The following is a 19,143-nucleotide window of genomic DNA, read 5'->3' as shown; positions in this document are numbered from 1 at the left end:
GCACCTGACAAGATGTCTTGGTTGCTGATGGCACCTGCAGTGGAGAATGGCAGCAACGACCCTGAAAACTTCTGCTGCACCAGGCAGGGCTGATGTCAGCCCCGTTTCAGTGCTGCGGATGTGGCCCTGGGCATGCCGTCAGCCCGGGAAGCAGGGAGTGAACAAACCCTGCCACAGAGAAGGCCAACAGCTCCCATTTCCCTGAGCTCAGCAGCCCAGCCTGATAAAAGATGCAACAGAGCTGCCCTGAGAAAAGGGGAAGAAAACACTCAGCATTGGCTCTCCTCCCATCAGATAGAGAGCGCACGGCTGTGCCAAGTCCCCGAGGCACAGCTCCGAGACGGCCCCAGGAGGCAGCTGATCCGTGCTGCACCAGCTGGGGGGAAGGGACCCGTTCTCCATCACCCTGGGGTCTGCTGGGAGGAGGTAGCAATCCTGGCATAGGAAGGTGGAGACCCAGCCCACCAAACTCCCAACGCCTGCTGGCACTGCTGCGTCAGCCCAGGAGGAGGCATGGCAGTGCCAGGCTCTCGTCCAGGGCAAGGTGGGCCTTCAACAGGTCCAGCTGCGGCAGCAGCTTCTCTCTGCTACTGGAAAGAAAAACAAACTAGCTCCATGGGGTCTCCACTGCCAGTTCACAGGCCCATTCCCTGCCTCAGTTTTCCCAGTTGTCAAAATCCACCTGGCAGGACTGGCAAGAGGCTGCTCGGCTGTTTACCTTCTGGGGCTACTTGAACTATGATCAGACTGGTGCGGGCAGCCCCAGGCAGGCAGACAGCAGCCTCTGCACCAGGCAGGGAGTGAGGAGAGCAGGTAGAAAGAGGGTCCCCCACCTGCCCCTCTCATTCACCTCTCCTGCCTGGGTGGCTACAGTAAGCAATGAGGTGACCAGGCCAAGGAGCACCTCTGCCAGACACTCTGCGGCTTTTGGGCCACTGCAAAAGAAGTTGGACCCACTGCAAAGAGGCGCCTGTGCCCATGCTCCCAGCACAGAGCACAGCAAGCACCCGCTGCCCCCCAGGCCTCCCCATGGGGGCCCAGCCGGCTGCTCCTGGCTGGGTGCTTGCTCGCCGGCGGAGCGACATTGCCATCTGCTGCCTGCCGCTCGGCAGGACACACCGACCACGCTCTGCGCCCAGCGCTGGTCATAGCCACCCCTGGGTGCTGGGGGCTGTCCCCAGCAGCGCTCTTGGGTGCCCTCCAGCCCTGAGTGCCGCCGGGGCGCAAGGCGGCACCCGCACCACCACCCACACCACCACCTCCGTGCAAAGCCACGTTTTGCATACATCTCAGATGTAACGTGGCTGAGGTTTAGCTAGGAGAAGCTCTCAGGTCTCACCTACGATACTTGGTAGAGCACACAGCGGGGCCTCGTTTGCTTTGCCAGCAGGGAGAAGGGGCTGTCACGGGATCAGGCTTGGCATCGCCAAGGAAGGCGGGGAGCAAAACTCCTTTCTGCCCTGAAGGAAGCAGAAAGGGAGGATGATCAGACTCAGTCTATGCTAGTCACAGGCTGAAGCAAAGCCCATCCCGTGGGTCAACCGTGAGTCCAAGCCCCGGATAGTCCCGCTTTACCCAGGGAAGCTCATCATGCGCAAGCTCTGGAGGCTCACTCTTCCAAACGAGAAGCGGATGCTTCACAGCAGAGTCAGGGGATCGTGTCTGTATCTGAAAGGAAAGAAAGAGGAGCCAAGTTGTGAAAGTCCATCACTCCCGAGGATGAGAGGTGTGCCAGGGTCATAGAAGTGGAACTCCAGCGTTGGCCTAGATGGGTGCAGACTATCGCAAGCGCCCAGGAACAGCCAGGGCACACCAGCCATCGGCAATCCCTCTGCCTCCTTCTGGCCTGACTGAAGTTATTCCTCTGCCTCCTAACTCCTGCTGCGCGTGCACATCTACTCGTTTAGCAGTGCCACTCCTCCTGTGTATTTATATATTTTTTTAAACCAGGAATTCTCTTCAGGCTGTTTTAAAACATGTAGTTTTCTGAAAGATGTTACAAGGCCAAAAATCTCACTTGGAGTCTGCTAGCAATTTTTAGGAGAAGGATAAATTACTATCTTATACTTCCTTGCATATTCAAAACTGGCAACTGAATTTTTGCACTTAAAAGCAACAAGTGGCATCCTCAGTCACGTGTATATGCTATCGCCATTCCTGATTTCCTCTGGTGTAATATATCTGCAGGCAGCTTACATCCGATATAGCTGTATGACCAGCAAGGATGAAGTGATCCTTACTGTAGATCCTGTTTTATGAGCAAATAAAATATTGCAAATACTTTAGCAATTGATCTGGATAAAAAACACCGCTTTTGGGTCAACTCATTGCTCTGAACTGCCCCAGAGCAAGACCCTGGCAGCTAGTGCTGCCCTCAGCTCTGCTCGTGACTCACCAGCTAAACGTGAACAAACACCTCCAGTTCTCTGCCTCGGTTTAATCATCTGGAAAAACAAAGATGTTATTTTTTAAACTCACAACTATATCAAGAGAGACTCATTTATTTTAAACTTTAAAGTACCTGCATGTTGTCTCTGCAGCTTAAGAAAAAAGATGCCATAAAAGGAAAGAGAAAAATGATAATTATCTGCAGTTCAGAAGTTTAATCTTTAGGAAAAAAAAGAATTGGGCTTCAAGTTATACTTCCTAAATGCCTTTAACCCTTTCTTTTCCAATAGGCTGTGCAGTTTGTAAATGAGCTTACCCTCCTGAGACAGGAGGATTCCACAAGTGGGCTTGAGTTTAAAGGTACCCACATTGACCAAGGTTGACGGTGCCCTGACCTTCAAGAACAGAAGCACAGAAGATGGCAAGGCAACAAGCTGCTGGAGAGAAGCACCTGAGGAGAGACGTGGATTCCCCTTCCAGTGGCTTTAGCTGATGGTGAGGACCATCCCTGAAGCCTGGTCAACAGGGGACGTCATGTGATGGGGCCTTTGCAGGGATCTAGATGACCTCTTATACGAACATATAAATACAGCAGTGTTTCTGTAGGAAACAGCGTAGCGACATTATTCCTTAAAGTAATTGGTGGAGAATGCTACAGGGAGCAAGTACAAGCATTAACGCAAGAGGGGGGAGGTGTACAGCAGGCTTAACAGGCTCGTTGTTTTAGGATGTAGAAAATGGTTGGATCCTAGGGATGGCTAACCATCATCTGGAAGAGCAGTGTGGGCTGAGGACGGCTCTAATTCGAACGGACAGGATCTTCATGTTCAGTCCCCGCTTTAAGTTTGAACAACAGTTTGATCTACTTAAGTGGGGACTGCCAAAATACAGAGTGGCTGGAGAGCAGTCAAGCCTAACAGGTCCTGACAGGCTGAGGATTGTGTATGGAAATTTACTGATAGGATCCCAAACAATCAATTGCTGAAAAATACATTCAAAAAGACAAATAATCCAAGATGTGGGACCTAGTCCCTGGACAGAGGGGCTTTCTTTGTAGGGCAGTCGCCATGTCTGAAGTTAGAAACAAGAAAGGAACTGGAACAGAGCAGGAGTGTCAATATCATAAGAATAATAAGGGGTGGGGGTGCGGGGGGTCTAATTTTAAGGTGTTTCTCCATCGCCAAACATGAGAGACTGTTCTTGCCAGTGGGCACGGATGGGTCTCCTATTATCAAAAGTGAGCACAAAAAAGAGCGTGTCTGCCTCCTCCACCTTTAGGGTTGTGGGAAGTTATTGCTAGGGATCAGTAATGTTCACACATCAAGATGCTGAGAATAACACTGTACCACCGCCTGAGGTTTCTGAGTTTGGATCACAACCAGTTCTTAAAGGGTACAAAAAGGCACAACTAAAACCCACACCTGATCACCAGGCTAAAAGCAGCCCAGGAGAACTTGGCCACCAGTGTCCCTTGTCCTCCTCATTATCACAAGGCTTCCTGGAGAGACCATCTGGCTACGTATCTCAGTGCCCGACTGCTGGACAGGCCACTTGGTCACACATGCCTTGGTGCTGTTTCTTTCCCAGTATCTGGGTATAAGCAAGTGTGAACAAGTGAAAGCAATCTTGTTTGAAAGAGAAGTCACCTTCCCCTCCTACCAGCTCTGGCACTGAGGTGTGCTGCACTGCCACAGTATCATTTTCTGTATTTTCTCTTTCCAAACGGCAGAGCAGTCACACAGGTCATGATGCTGTTCAGAGAAGCAGGGGTTGCTGGAAGGTCAGACATGGAGACACATGGAGGTAGGGGACTAAACTCCTCCAGAAAAGAGCTGGATTAAAACCCAGCCATCACACACCCCATCTTAGCCACACACCCTGTATTTACTAAACCCTCTGTTTAGTAAATCCCAGGGTCCCACACTTGGGACAATATCAAATGCCATGGCAGCGGTATGGTCCTTCTGCTCCCCTAAACACACATCCCTCATGCTTTTCCCAGGGACAGGGCACAGTTTGGAGGGAGCGTGCAAACACCATCAGCCATCTCCGCACAGCCCAGGCTGTCTAGGAGCCCCTTGACACACAGATTTCTTATAGATTCTTGGGGCCTGCCAGCTCCCCCAGATAAGTCAGCCTTAAATAGCCGGGGGCAAATGCTGTAACGGTCCCCCTGCTTGCTCTGGGCTGTCTGCACCCAAACTTTGCCTGCACCTTCTGCCTTTTTGCCTCTAAAGGGCCAGGACTGCCCAGGAGTGCATGCAACTCCAAGGGCCCAGGTCCAGGCTTCACCTCTCCGGGAAGATACTGGGGATTTAGAAGATGCTGAGGCCCTTTCTGGGGTGGCTGGGACTTGTCCCACTGTCACCTCCCCAGATCTCTGCAGGGAGTATGCTATTAGGAGGTACTGATGCTCTGGATGCCCCTCAGCACCCAGATAGTGCAACACAAATAAGCAATGTGAGAGAGTGGTGGTTGCTGGGACTATTCCTGATGAGAGGAAGGAGGCACCATGTCCATCCTGCTCTGACAGCTGGGGCTCTCTCCGCGGTAAGGGTGAACATAGTTGGAGGAAGCTGCAACTGGTGAAATCGAGGCTAGTAAGCAGTGTAAGGAAGGGGTGGATCTCGGATCACTCCGGGGACAACCAGGAAAAAGGCAGGACTCAATGAAGCAAAAAACACACTTGCCTGTGTGCTGTAAAATGAGGAATCCCTCTTACACTCATTTCCCTTTGGTTCCTGAGGTCCAGGAAGGCTTGGAGCGAGCAGCCAGCAGTGGCACAGCTCTTCCTCCACGACGTTCAACCCAGCCAAGGTGAGAAGGAGGAATGGAGAACCCCAGCAGCACCAGCAGTCAGGTGGTGATGGAGGATCCCAGTTACCAGTAAGAGGCCCTTCCTGGACACAGGCTGGCCTGGACAGGGCGGGGGTCAGCCTCATGCCTGCAGGCATGGGGGAGCTGCCACTGGTGCCATCGGGACACAAATCCAGGGACACCTCCTCTGCAGCTGCCACAGCAGCACCACTCTGCGGGGATCGGGGCAAGGGCTTTGCAGGACAGCAGACTCGGAGGTGCGCCAGCATGTCCTTGCAGGCGAGAAGCCCCATAAGCGTTCGTTTGGCAGCAAGAACTTCTGCCAGGCCTTGGCCCAGTTTCTCAGCTTGGCATGAGGCCGCTAGCTCTTGCAGGAGACTTCAAATTAGAGTCCTACCTGCTTGTGGTCCTCAGAGACCCTCTAGGCGCTGTATGTCCTGGCTCAGCCCATATGCTGGAGGACTGTACTTCTAGTGTCCTGCCTGCATCCCTTCGCTGCCATCACCTCCACTGATACGCTTCACCTCATACCCTATGTTACAGCCAAGGATCACACCGATTCATTTGGTAGATAGGCAAAGAGGTGTTTATCTGCTCTTTGTAAAGCAAGTCAAAGTCTTCCTGCATGGGAAGCAGCAACATGAAGTCATCACTTGGTACTCATCCTGCCTTGACATTGATCCAAATTCTTCTTTGTCCCCACACAGGGCTGTTATGACTCCACTTTGTATCACAGCCCCTTGAACTGGTCAATACTGGTAGGAGGCCGGGGGCGGGGGGAAATCATCTGATGGCTGTGCTGATTCTGGCTGTGACCCATTTTGAGTTAATTTCAGAAGTTATTGTAGCAAATCAGTTAGCTGCCAGGATTATTTGCAAGGACAGCATATTTTAAGCGAGTGCGGCTGACCAGCCATGCAAAACAAATTTTAGATACATCCCTAGACACATACTATGAGTTAGGTTCCCCCAGGGAGAGAAGAGAAAAACACTGCAAGGTTGCATATCCTCCATTGCTCCACCTTCATTGTTCCTCCTTCATTGCTCCACAGGTCATGAGTCAGAGAAAGAAATCCAGTCCACGATTCTAAAAGATTATTTCAAGAAAGCTACAATTTGCCAAGAAAAAGGAAGAGGCAAACAACTAAAAAAATAATAGAGACGTTGTACTAACAGAACAACAACAACAAAGAAAAGCTACTGAAGCTTCCCCCTTTTTTCCCGTGCACACATGCCAATGCCTCACCAGCAGCAAGAATTAGACTTTCAGAAAGTTTCAGCCGTGCGCTGCTTAGCCTATTTGCAGGCTACTCTGTCTTGCTGTTCGCTGGCGATCGCTCCCTGCCACACGTGCCCACACAGCCTGCTCACACGCGGGTCTCTGCAGCAGCTCCAGAGGGGCCGGGACGCACGGCCCTGCCACCCCGCGGTTCTCGCTGCCAGCGCCAAGGCCCACGCTCGCTCCCGTCTCCGTTGGTTGCTGGCACCAACGGCACGGACCCTACAATCCATGGTCCAACTCCAGCTACTGGCACTTCACTCTCCATACATGCAGAATAGAGGGCCCCCTGGAAAAGAGTCAGAAATAGGGTTTATTAAAAAAAACAGCACAGGCTGCACTGATGAGGCCCAGGATACAGCCAGACAAGCAGCAGCTGTCCAGTTACCTGTTCGCAGTCCCTCTTATCCCTTTATTCCTCTATTTCCGCAGGGGGGAAGCCCTGTTTCTCACTTGGCCCTCCCAGCCATACCCCCCCAGCCCTGCAGGGCTGTCCACAGGGATTAGGCTTTTGACAGATTCCCTGACAGCTTGTTGCTTGCTTTTTTTTCCCCCCCTCTCTTCTTTTCTGAGATAGCTGCAATCCTCAGGCCAGGCTCCCTTGCTTGTATTTCACAGAACGGACAATGAATATTTTTGTTGCAAGACTGCAAAAAAAAAGAGCAATTTACAGTTCAGGAGTTTTCTGACATGTTTTAAATTACCACTTCCTCATCCAAGGTGTAGGGCTTTGCACTTTTTTAAGCATATAGCATTTTACAAGGCTTTTTGCTCAGCTGCATCTTCAGTACAGCTGGCTGCTGCAGTTAGAACTCAGCCCAGGAGAACATGCTACCTGAGAAGAGCGGAGTTGGTCGTATTTTCCCCTCACAACATCCATGCCTCCCCTGCGACAGGCAGGGGGTGCAGTCAGGGTCATCAAAATTACCTTTTTCTTTTACAACATTTCCTTCTGGGTTGGCTGCAGCAGCACCACCGCCCAGGGCAGGGAAAGAGGAGGGCATGGGGAAGGGAGCCATGGGGCAATCCCACCCTCCCAGGAAGCTCCCAGAGAGACCAAGCAAACCTTGCAGTCTCAGCACCTCCCTCAGCAACTGGGCTGGCAGAGGGAGCCCTACCTCTGGCCCGGCTTCCTTTGGAGCTCCCAGATGGGTCTCAGCTGGCCCCAGTTATGTTCTTCCCAATGGCATAATGAGCTGAGCCTGTATCCAGCCTCTACAGCTTCTTCCAGTGACTTTCTCTTGCCCTCTGGTTTTTAAACCACCCCTTGCTTGTGTTCAGTGACAGCTTTCCTACAGCTTTGAGTCCTAACGCTGTTTCCCAACCCACAATAAACCCCAGTCCCACCAGACCCCAAAACCTAAAACAAAGCCTCAGCCCCTTTCACTTGTTAGATTCACTCTTTTTAAAAGTGCTAATTATTCCTGGAGCAGGGAGGACAGGAAGGAGAGGACTTGGGCTGTGTGACGGGTGCCCCGTGCCAGCAGCATGCCTGGTGTGCCCTGGGTCACGAGCCTGGTGCTGCTGGGGCACGCTGGCCGGGGCAGCTCCTGGCTCGGCACCCGCACGGGCCAGGGACACCTTCCCCAGTCCCCCACCTTGGTGACACCTCAGCCAGGGGGTGGTGAAGGAGACGAGCAGTTCCAGCCTTGCTCTCCCCCATGGGTTTTTTGAGGGGGAAAAAAAAAAGCCTTGCACATGATAAAAGGCTTTTCAGAGAAGAAAAAAAAGGGCCAATCTTTTGCCTTTCTGCCCCCTTTCCTAGCAACTTTTAACATGAAGAATAATAATAAAGCTGTATTTTTTTCCTGGGAAAGGGTTCCTACTCTGCAGACCACCTGGGGTACACTCGTGGAGCAAACCGACTCCTGTGGTGACACTGCAGTGAAGGGAGAGGTTTAAAAGCCACCATCCCAGAGGTGTTTCAGCAGGCCAGCTGGAGCATTAGAAGAGCTCCTTTTCAATCCACTCACTCATTGTTTTCCAGGATTTGTTTGGCATTAGTTTGCTGCAGGTAACTGTGGAGAAATTGGCACAATGGCTGGAAAAATGTTTCTGGTATCCGCTTGCTGAAACAAAAAAAGAAAGAAAATCCCACAGAAGTGCAGCTGATAACATGGTGGAGTCATCCGGGTAGTGCTGGGAGCGACGGCAGTCATGTCTCTCCACGCAGTGATACCATCAGTACGGCTATGACTCGTACAGAATATAGGATACAAAAAACAAAAGCATTAGAGTCAGCTGGAAATTTCTAGGTGGACTCTTGCATCTGGCATCCTACTTGAACAGGGATGTTTGATGCTGGGTATTGTGGGCTGGTTCTTCACTTTGTGCACAGCCCCTCCAGACTTTCTTAATAAGCTATTTATTTAGTCAGTCACAGGGTAAAAAAACACTACTTAGTGCTGGGATTGCCAGAGAGTCAAAGCGATCCCACATCCAACATCTGAATCCCCGGGACCTTCATAACTCTCCTAGCGCCCTTTACAAAACTCCTGGCTGTCAGAGCCTTACACACGCCTGGACTGCAGGCTCCTTGGCAGCTAGATGCCAGGTCCTTGTGAGGGGACGCTCTCAGGATGTACAGCCGTGCCACGGGGCAGCTCGCGTCCCATCAACTGTCCTGCCCTCGCTGCAGGATCCGCTGTTTGAGAAGCCAGCTCATTTACTTTGGATCCCTGCAATAAATAATGGTTTAAGCCTCTAGGAGAGCAACCCGGTCCTGCTGAAACAGCCCGTGCACCGGGGCTTACGAATACCTGTGCTCGGCAGTAGACCCCATAGCCCCATTGGCACCGACTCCAGACAGAAAGGCGTTTGCGTGTCTCTGGTTTCCTGTGGGTTCCTGAAACATTAATTTCTTTGAGTTACTGGATCTAGAGCATCTCTGAGGCACGTGTTCTCGTTTACCGTCTGTAAGGTGCCCGAGAGAGGAAAACCACAAGAAACGAGCACACAGAGAGGAGGCAGCACGATGGCAATTGCTTTGTCATGCGTCCACATGGTCAGTGGTATTTTGCTCTGAACTGTCTTCGTGGCAGTCAGTGAAGATGCTCCGAGCGCAGTGCAGGGTAAGCCCCCCTTCCCATGCGCTCCCTGTGTTCCTGAAAGCAGGATCATCTTCCCCTGGTGGCAGAGATAACTTGCCCATGTTGCAAAGCCCTAATCAGCAGCGTGGGACTGCAGACTGCTGAAATACCGCCTGCTGTAAGGAGTTTTGGGGTTTCTTTCCTTTTCCTCCTTGCCAAGACTGTCTTGTTTTTGCAGCTATCTTTGGGATTCAAGAAAATGATCCATTAAGATCCTTTATATAGTAAAAAATAAAAATCAGCTGCAAAGGGTATGCAGCTGGGATACACAACCCGGGCCTTGGGGCAGGTGATGGCCTCACGACACAAGACGGGGACACAGGCTCGAGCTGGTGTCTTCTTGCCCCCACCCATCCCTTCCCTACTCCCCAGTTTGCCGCCCTGGGCTGTGCCACCACTAGGGTTCAGCATGCTTGCAGGTCCCAGGGTGGCCGGTAGCCTCCCTAATCCAGACTCCAGTCTCCAAGTCCCATGCAACCCACTGTGTCTGTAAAGAAAAATACCAAAGAGCACCAGCTGGGAGGATGGACTTGTTAAGGCCACCATGGGCTGGACAGAAATGTGGACTGTTTACTTTCCAGATGCGAGGCAGCAAAGCAAGTCTGCTTCTGCTAATCCCAAATAAAACAACTATAGCCAGAGTCCTCAGTGCTGAGATGGTCTATGAAGCGAGTCAGCTCAGAGCAAAGGGAAGAGTTTTAGAAGTTGATTCTGATCCCAGAGAGGAGAGAGAAATCCTCGCTTGGAGGGATGGAAAGTTAAGCAGTGTGTGACACAAGCAGTAGGAGAAGGAAGGAGGGAATATAGAGAGACAGAAATACACAGGTTACACTTGAAGGGAGGGAGAAACTGTTTGCACGATGGCCAAGAAACAACCAGACGGGGACAAAATGTGCCTGGAAAGGGAAGAAAAGCAGTGATCCAGCGCAATGCGTCAGAGTCAAATTGAAGGTCATAGTGGGATGTCCTGGGAGGAAGAGGGGGGAAAAGCAGCCAGATAATGAGCACCATTAGCCCTGGGTGCTCTCTCCCAGCAGAAGCAGAAATAGCATCTCAGAGGCAGGAGCGGACAAAAGCACACTGGTAGGCGCTCCGGGAGGCACAAGCTCGCGTGGGCAGGGGGAGGGAGCCCGCGGGTGCTCGGCGCCCTCCATCGCCGGAGGCGGCGAGGGGAGGAGGAGAGGCAAGCTGCTCAGGCAGTGAGGCAGGGCAGCCCTGCTGCATTTCCCAGGCTGCTCTCTGCGATGCAGGCAGCAAGGTTGGGGAGAGCACAGAGGCCCCACCTCCGACGGCTCTGCAGCTGCTCGGCTGGACACAAAAGGGTGAGACGGACCCAGGCACGCTCGCATGGGCTGCTCTGCACCAGGTCCTCTCGTCCGCCACGCAGGGGCCCGAGCGGCTGTTCCTGCCGGGGACGGCTGCCCGCCAGCCCCGCTCACCCATGCTCACCCAGCAAGGTAAGGCTCTGCCATTTCGACCTGGGACAGGTGGGGGAGGCAGGGCCCGAAAGCGATGGGAAGAAGTGCAGGTGGGAGACCCCAGGGAGAGCACAGCCCAGGGGCAGCTGGGGTCTGTCCCCTTCTGCAAGGACACTTCCAAAAGCCCCAGGTATCACATTGCAGACTGAACCCGGATTATTGTCTCTGGAAGACTGCTAGGGCTTTGGAGAACAGCTTAGCCCTCGCACTGTAGGTGAGAGGCTTTAAGTTTTAATGCATGTCCTCTTCCATCCCTTTGCCCCACGTAGCTGTGGACTGCAGCACACTGGACAGCCTGTATGCCACTGTCCCTAGCTTTCCCCCTGAAGAGCAAATAAATAGCTAAGAGCAATCTTGGCATTTCCCAACCCTTGCAAGTGCTGGCTCTATGAGCAGGCTTGCTCAGGTTGAGCCGGCTGACGTGAAATTATCCAGTAGACTCTGAACAAGGGAGCTGGGGAATACCAGTAAGTCAGCATCCAAAGAGGAATTCGCTGCACCTCCTGTTAGTGAGAGCAATGGTGCTTTTCCCTTTCCCTGCCGGGGTTTGCCAATATTTTTGCCTTCCTCAGAACTGAGTGCTCAGACGCCCTAACCTGACTCTCACCTCCTCTGCCTTGCGGCAGCATGGGAGCAGGATGCACTTTGCTCTCTGGCCCCATCATGCAGCATGAGCTCCACAGACTATTTTACACCGTGCTCATGAGAGCAGGGCAGAGCCCACTGACCTGCTCATAAAATTGCAAAGAGCACTGGTGAAAATAAAACAGATCGTTTTCTCAAAACATCAGGCCGTTTGACCAGTGCGCTGAATCCTTGCTGTCCCAGTAGCACCGGGCTCGCAGCGTGCCGATGAGGATTGCGACAGGCCCAACCTCCATTCCTGGGCTCTGCACGTCCCACAGCATCAGGGCAGTGAGGAAACCTACCACCACGTGCCGTCTGCATCAGGCTTGTGGTCAGAGTGTGATTTTTCTGCTCTTTAGATGTTCTGCAATAAACCAGGGGAGCAGAAGTGTGACTGTGCTGCTGCTTCTGTGCCTAGGAGCAGGAGGTGGCTTGGCATGCCCACATCCACTGTGGGCAGCATGCAGGGCATCTGCTCTGCATGACCCGGCCTGGGGGGCCTAGCTGGCAGCCTTCCCACCTTCTTTGTTGCAGCTCCAGATTCTGCACCCTCTCACTACTTTTATTTCCCTGGAAACACTCTAAGTGGCCTGTGACCTTTATTAAGATAATACTATATTATTCTCCATTAACATGAGGGAGTTGATGCCCAGCTCTTTCCTCTGCTAGGCCTCCCAAAGATGGGAGAGGCTGCTACAGCTCACCTGGCATTGTAAAACATTCAGTCCTTAGCCATCAAGAGAAACAACCGCTGGATGTGTAACCTGGCAGATCGTTAGGGCCTCTGTAATTAACAATGTCTACATTTTGCTTCCTAGTGGTTCTGTATTTAAAAAAGCAAAAAAATAGTTGGAAAAGTGCAGGAAAAAAAACATCCATACTTTCAAAAAGGGATTGGAGCCATTAGAAGAAGGAAAAGGCAGATGAGATCTCAGCGTAAATCAGTGCAACCAAAGACAAAGGGGGTTACACTGAGAAATACTTGCCTGCTTACTTTCTGTTGCTCAAGCCTGTCCTCTCCTGTTCCAAAATCCAGGTCACTTGCATCAAGGGCCGCAGCGGTAGAAGGGCCTTAAAGAGGGCTGTGCCAGATGCAGACGTGGAGCATGGCAAGCCCGGCATGCCCCAGCCAGCCAGACCAGGAATATCCCTGTGGCACCTTGGAGGAGAGGATGGGGAGCCTGCACACACTGCATGGGAGGGAAGCTGATGGCAACACCAATGAGGAGGAGGAAGCCGAAGAGCATGACCACGGTGGTTCGGGGAACGGCTCGCCAAAGAACAGCGAGAGGCTCAGCCAAGAGCCCAGGCACAAAAGTCTGAGGGACAACGTGCCCAGGGAGCCGCCGCACCAGGAAGGCGAGGTCTTCTACGAGACCCTCACCCTCATCAACACTAACGGCGTGGCCAGGAAGCTGAACCTGCTAGTGAGCCTCTGTGCCCCAGGCAGCGAGCCTAGCTGCGGGGAGCCGCCGTGCCCACGGTGCCCACCCCGGGTGGTGAGTGGGGGTGCCAGGCCCTGTACCCAGGGGCTGCCTGGCCCCGAACCCTTCACGGACACCACGGTGACCCTGGAGAGCGACTTCAAGGAGGCGTCAGAAGGTGGCCTCTCTGGTCACGTGACCTTCTTGAGCACAGGGGCCAGTAAGCCTGCAGAGAGGCCCCCAGCACCCGGGGAGGCCCAAGGGGTGGCCAGTGTCACCGGGGGCAGGCCGGGGCCCGCGGCGGAGGAGCGGCCCTATAAGTGCCTGCAATGCGGGCGGGCCTTCAAGAAATCCAGCAACCTGCTGAGCCACGTGGAGACGCACAGCGGGGCCAAGCCCTACGCCTGCGAGCTGTGCGGCAAGGCCTACTCGCACCAGGGCACGCTGCAGCAGCACCGCCGGCTGCACACGGGCGAGCGGCCCTACAAGTGCCCCTTCTGCGTCAAGACCTACACCTGGTCCTCAGACTACCGCAAGCACATCCGGACCCACACGGGCGAGAAGCCCTACCGGTGCGCCGAGTGCGGGAAGGCCTTCGTGCGCTCCTCCGACCTCCGCAAGCACCAGCGCAACATGCACCGCAACGACAAGCCCTTCCCCTGTCCCGAGTGCGGGCGCACCTTCAACAAGCCCCTCTCCCTGCTCCGCCACCAGCGGAGCCACTTAGGGGCCACACCGTTCCCCTGCCCTGACTGCGGGAAGGCCTTCGCCGTGGCCAGCCGCATGGTGGAGCACCAGCGGGTCCACACCGGCGAGCGGCCCTTCGCCTGCGCCGTCTGCGGCAAGGCCTTCGCCAAGTCCTCCAACCTCTTCGAGCACCAGACGCTGCACACGGGCGAGCGCCCCTACCAGTGCCCCGAGTGCGGCACGGCCTTCGCCCAGTCCTCCCGCCTCGCCCGCCACCACCGCACCCACACCGGCGAGCGCCCCTTCGCCTGCGCCGACTGCGGACGGGCCTTCGCCCGCGCCGCCACCCTCAAGCGGCACCAGCAGGTCCACGGTGGAGAGAGGGCCCGTGGCGGTCCGGTGCACCGCTCTGCTGCCCGCCGCCACCTCCGCCAGGCCTTGGGCAAAGGGCAGCCCTGTGAGTGACTCCGCCAGCGGCCCCTGGACACCCACCAAGCCCTTGACCTGAGGGTGCCACGGGCGAGTGGGCACGGGAGGAGGAAAACCCAGCTGGGGTGCCAGCAAGCGGCCATGCTCCCCAGCAGTACCTGCAGCGGGCAAGGAGGAGGCAGGAAAACACTTACACCCTCTGCTCTATTCCTGGGAGAGCCCCTTTCCAAAGCAGAGTTGCACTAAGTGGTTTTTACAGCAATAAGCTGCTTTCTGAGACCAAGAACAGGGACTAGACAGTTGGTAAAAACGACTTTTCTCAAGTACCTGGTATCTGAGGCAACTGAAAAAAAAATTAAGCTCACATTTCTAACTTGCTGCATGAGAGAAACGTGCAATGGTGAAACAGTTAAACATTAGTGCTGGGAACACGCTGTTCTTACCAGTTTGTTGCAAAGAACAAAAGGGCAAAAAGCATCTCGGGTCTTCTTTTTTCTTTTTTTTTTTCTTTTCTTTTTTTTTTTTTTTTGATATTTAATCAATAGTTATTGCTGCCTCCCCAAATGCTGGAACCCAAAGGTTTTCCAAATGAGAGAAGAGCTATTCAGTGGCCAGCTTATCGAGCCTTACTAGCGACAAATAACATTTTGCCAGTCAGACCCCCTGCTCAGTTATTCACACGAAGCGCTCAGAGCTCCCTGTTTTTCCAGCACTTACCTGAAGGATCTTTTCAGCGCTGGCCGAGAGCAGCCCCATGCCGCAGCTGCAGTCCCATGCCGCGCTGCCTCTCGCGGTTGGCGTTCCTCAGCTCCCCCGTCGCACCGACGTGCTACAGCAGCTGAAGCCAAGGCTCTCGTGGGCCAGGGAGGCAGTCGGCCGAGCGGGAACCAGTCTAGGAGCGCCCTCGGACAGCTGGGGCTCATGTTAGCATCCCTCACACCAAGCAAAGCTGAGGATGCTCTGGGCTGGCGTTCAGTGCTGTCCTTCTGGAACGTTTTAGGGTGAGCATCCCCTTTCCACACAGCATGAGTAGGTGAGGGGCAAAGCCCAAAATGGTAGTGGGTTTATGTTGCTCCAGCTCGTATATTGCTCTGCTTCAGCCTGACCCATCTTCTCCTGCCTGTAAGCTCTCCTGGGAAGGGATTTGGGGCCAGTCTGGAAGAGTAAGGCAAGAGCACGTTAAGCTGTCTTGAGTCATTTCCACTGCTATGGGCGGGGGTCCTGTTTCACAGATCTATGCACAGTCAGTCAGCAAAATCTTTACAACACAAGATCGATAAATTGTTTAAAACTCTTTCTCAAGGTTGTTTCCTGACGAGAAAAGCAAAAAAAAAACAATTGGAGCCTACCGTGAATTAAAAAAGAAAAGGTCAGAAGACGAGAGAGTGCACAATGCACTCAGCATCGCTCAGCCACTCAATAAGGCTCTTCCCTGGAAATTGCTAAAGTCCCCCCCAAGTTTGCTTCCCCCTTTTGAGAGTATAATTAAAACAGATCAAGTCAGGCTTTTTCTTGCTTGGAGCTGACTGTCTTCCATCTGAATGGGGCAAGAAAGCGCATCAGCCTAGTCCAAAAGAGAGCTTTCCTTGTTCCAAGTTTGGAAAAGAGCAGAGGTCTTGGACCTTCTCTCCTTAGCGGGTCAGACCTTTGCAACAATATTGCTGCCAACATTATAGCCCTGTTCTTTGAGAGGCTGTCCCGCATAGCTTGGATGTTGCTTGTGGATTTTTCATTCTGTCCTTCACAGTGGTGAAAACCTGCTGTAGATCTGAGTCCTGGTCCCAGACTACCAGACAGTGCTGTGCTACTGAAAGCATGTAAACAGATCTGTATATGTGCTTACAATAAATGTGCTTGTATTGAATAGTATTGCAGCTGCCAAGGACTGACCAGGCTGGCGGGAGCCTAGCTTTATTTTTCACTCTTGCAATGTTTACTGTTTGTGATTATTACAAACGGGATGCTGTATAATACTATGTGAATGGAGAAGGAAATAATGTATTTAAAATTGGGGATATTGCTTTGTGTTCACATAAACTCCCCAGTCCTGGAGTTATTTTTAAGACTCCTGTTACATCTCAAGTGAATACACTGGAAATAAATATATCTGCTCATGTATGCCATGGGCCATCTAAAATTAACAGTCTCTGGTGCTTTCAGTTCACATGGGCTGCTTTGTATGTCTCGAGTAAATAGCGGTACCTGTACAGATGCAGTACCCTGTCTATTACTGTATGCAATAGGTGTGCATCTGAAAATATCCGGAAGAGAAGCCGGACATGAGGTCCTGCAACTACTTGCAGATGTCTGTGTTCAGAGGCCAAAAACCTCATCCCAAGCCTACAAGTACTGCTAGGCCTGGGGTTTGGCATGCAGGTTGCACAAGTCTAATGGGAGGCTTTGCAATGAACCTGCAGACAGTCTTGCCCCAACATGAGTTTCACTTGTGGGACCACCACCACTCCCACCACCACAGAAAAACATGGTCCTCAGGTCCGCATTCTGTACTGCTATCCTGCTGCTGAGCTGCAACCACAAGCTAACCTGCTCGTGAAGATGGGGCCTGCTGCATCTTTCTGCACTGAGGAAACGCAGCCCCCCAGCCTCCCAGCTCTCTGAGAAGGAAGCATCCCTAAAGCACATGGCAGCAGGGGAAAAACACCTCAAGTGTGCTGGCTCCAGCAGCTAAGGCAGTGTGGTGCAAGTGTCCAGATTTTCCCAGAGTGCTCCAAAACAGCTGTGCTCTCTGAGAAGGTCAGCTCTCCCAGCAGATGTAACATTGTGCCAGGGAGAGTACTGCCTTGGGGTTGCACTGAGCTATATTAGCTGTATTTTTCTCAATGCAAAAGTCAAGGCCATCTTTTTTTCAGGCTCCTGAGGCAAGGCATTCGGCACAGTCAGCAGACAGATTTCTACAAGCCAGTGAGTCCATCTTCGTTTTGAAGGAGTTAGGCATAAATACAAAATCTAGCTAACAACGGCTCCAGTAGCTTTTTAAATGGAAGTACCAGGGCATAAATATTAGCAGCCTTCCTAAGAGTTCCTACAAGGAAATCCAATTAGATTACACTTTACATTTTGGGGCAGGGGGATCGAATGCTATGCCATACCTTCTGATTCTCTTTTCCAATCAATGAAAACAGGTCACGCATCATTACAACACTTACCAAACAGAAGTCTTCAGACCAAATTCTTTAGCTCTGTAGTAACTCCTGAAACTCCTCTCTTTCCAAATCACTGTCAATCCACTGGTGAAACCCAGCGAACCCACTAAAAAGTCAATAAAGAATCCCTGCAGTGCTGCCAATACCAGTGGTATTTTCAGGATAACAACAACGGCCAAGATCTGAGGAAAAAGAAAACTGGCGCAAGCTCTTTCAAATAGGAAAACAGAGGCTGGGCTCCAGCTCAGTAACCAGGTCAGTAAACCACGCTGACTCTTTTGGAGTAAAACTTACCACGCTTAACAAAGAACATCTTTGCATTGAGGAAGAAGTTTCTTTTTAAAAGGTGCCAGGTAGTTATCAAGAATAGCTGCTAAATGGCAAGTTGACAGCCAAATTACTTTGCTGTTACCTGTGCGTGGCTCTGAGCCCAGGAACCTATTCCTCGGTGTCCCTTGCAGCCAACAAGACCTGTGCTGTTGGCTTGTACAGGAACAGACCCGCACAGAGCAAATTACTACTCCTGCTTTCAGATTTAAAGACTCTAGATAACAATTAAGATACAAACCTTAATGAGAAAAAGAAGTTGATAGCTGTGTTGTTTTCTTCTACTAGATAAACAAGAGGAAAGGCATTATATCTGAATTACACAAACACATTCACTTGAGCACACTCTCCCCTGGAAAACAACATTCCCAAGTGGTTAAGGGGCAGTTCAGAAGCATGATCAAGAGCGCAGTGGGTTGCACTCTTGCAGAGATCTGTACTTTCTGTTTCACGAGCTAGTTCCCATTCAGCGATTGTTCTTTCAAGGTGACTCTAACCTGGCACAGGCCCACAAATTCTTCAGTTCTCCAAGTATCTGACACAGCCAGAATCACCACATTAAAAATACCATTTTCCTGTCTACTTCCAATACCTTACTCTAGTGAAATGTTATTGATCTGCTGTTATGTTGGTGAAATCTTAGCCCTTGCTCGTTTTCAGTCTGCAAGTGGGAAAACTACAGTGGGGGGCTCCTTATGCCAACAGAAACTTATTTTACAAGATCAGAGGCAGATCATCACATGATGCTTAGAGCATTTCAACGGATGGCAAAGGTGTAAAGCCACTTTTGGATTTCACTCCAAAATCATGGGGGTATTTACCCCCATGCAACACATTTGCTAAGAAAGTGAGAAAACAGTTTTGCAGCTGCCAAGGGCTGGCCAGTGACCTCAGGCCAGGGAGTGCCAGGACTCCCCAGTGCTGGAGCTATTTTAACTTACCAGTCTTGCAAGAATTTTCCTATGATGGAATGAGTTGGATAGGGAGGGGACAGGAGAATTAGCAAAGGGCAAAGGATATTTCTGCATTCCACCGTTCATAAGCACTAACTAAAAACCAAAAACACTTGCACGATCAGGATCCCCTGCTGATCTCGGAGCTCCAGCCCCGAGCCTGTCTCCATGGTGCTTCCACGAACGCCCCCCGGAGACAAAGACTTGTGAATGAGCCCTCTGCACAGCACAATATTAGCAAAAGGAACCGCTTCTGCCATGGCTTTTAGGCACAAGTGAGCTAAGAGATACCGTGGCTAATCTGCACAAAGAAAAATGACTTCTGTTGAAACTACACACGTCAAAACCTCTCTAAGGAAGCAATGCTGCAGACAAATTACATTTGCTCAGGCTGCCACTCTGAAAGGCTCAGGGCCTGGAAGAGTTTTCCAAGCCTTCTCAATTTATACTAAAAAGGTAAGGCATACTGCGGAAAGAACAG

The 19,143-nt window shown here is 52.0% G+C and overlaps 1 protein-coding gene across 2 annotated transcripts; it reads left to right on the top strand.

The window, feature by feature from the left end:
• The first annotated feature begins 5,700 nt into the window (after positions 1-5,700).
• Positions 5,701-19,046, top strand: ZNF648 (zinc finger protein 648). Of its 2 annotated transcripts, none has more exons than XM_068952124.1 (2): positions 5,701-10,656; positions 12,715-19,046. In XM_068952124.1, the coding sequence occupies exon 2, from the start codon at positions 12,770-12,772 to the stop codon at positions 14,252-14,254; it is 1,485 nt and encodes a 494-aa protein (XP_068808225.1). In that variant the 5' UTR covers positions 5,701-10,656; positions 12,715-12,769; the 3' UTR covers positions 14,255-19,046. The 2 variants fall into 2 exon arrangements, with proteins under 2 accessions (XP_068808225.1, XP_068808224.1); XM_068952123.1 differs by having other exon boundaries at positions 5,701-11,030.
• Positions 19,047-19,143: the final 97 nt, after the last annotated feature.

Source organism: Struthio camelus, chromosome 8 (genome assembly GCF_040807025.1).
Source record: "Struthio camelus isolate bStrCam1 chromosome 8, bStrCam1.hap1, whole genome shotgun sequence".
Taxonomy (NCBI): Eukaryota; Metazoa; Chordata; class Aves; order Struthioniformes; family Struthionidae; genus Struthio; species Struthio camelus.
The sequence above is the reverse complement of the archived record's forward strand: the minus strand, read 5'-3'. Positions and strand labels throughout refer to the sequence as shown.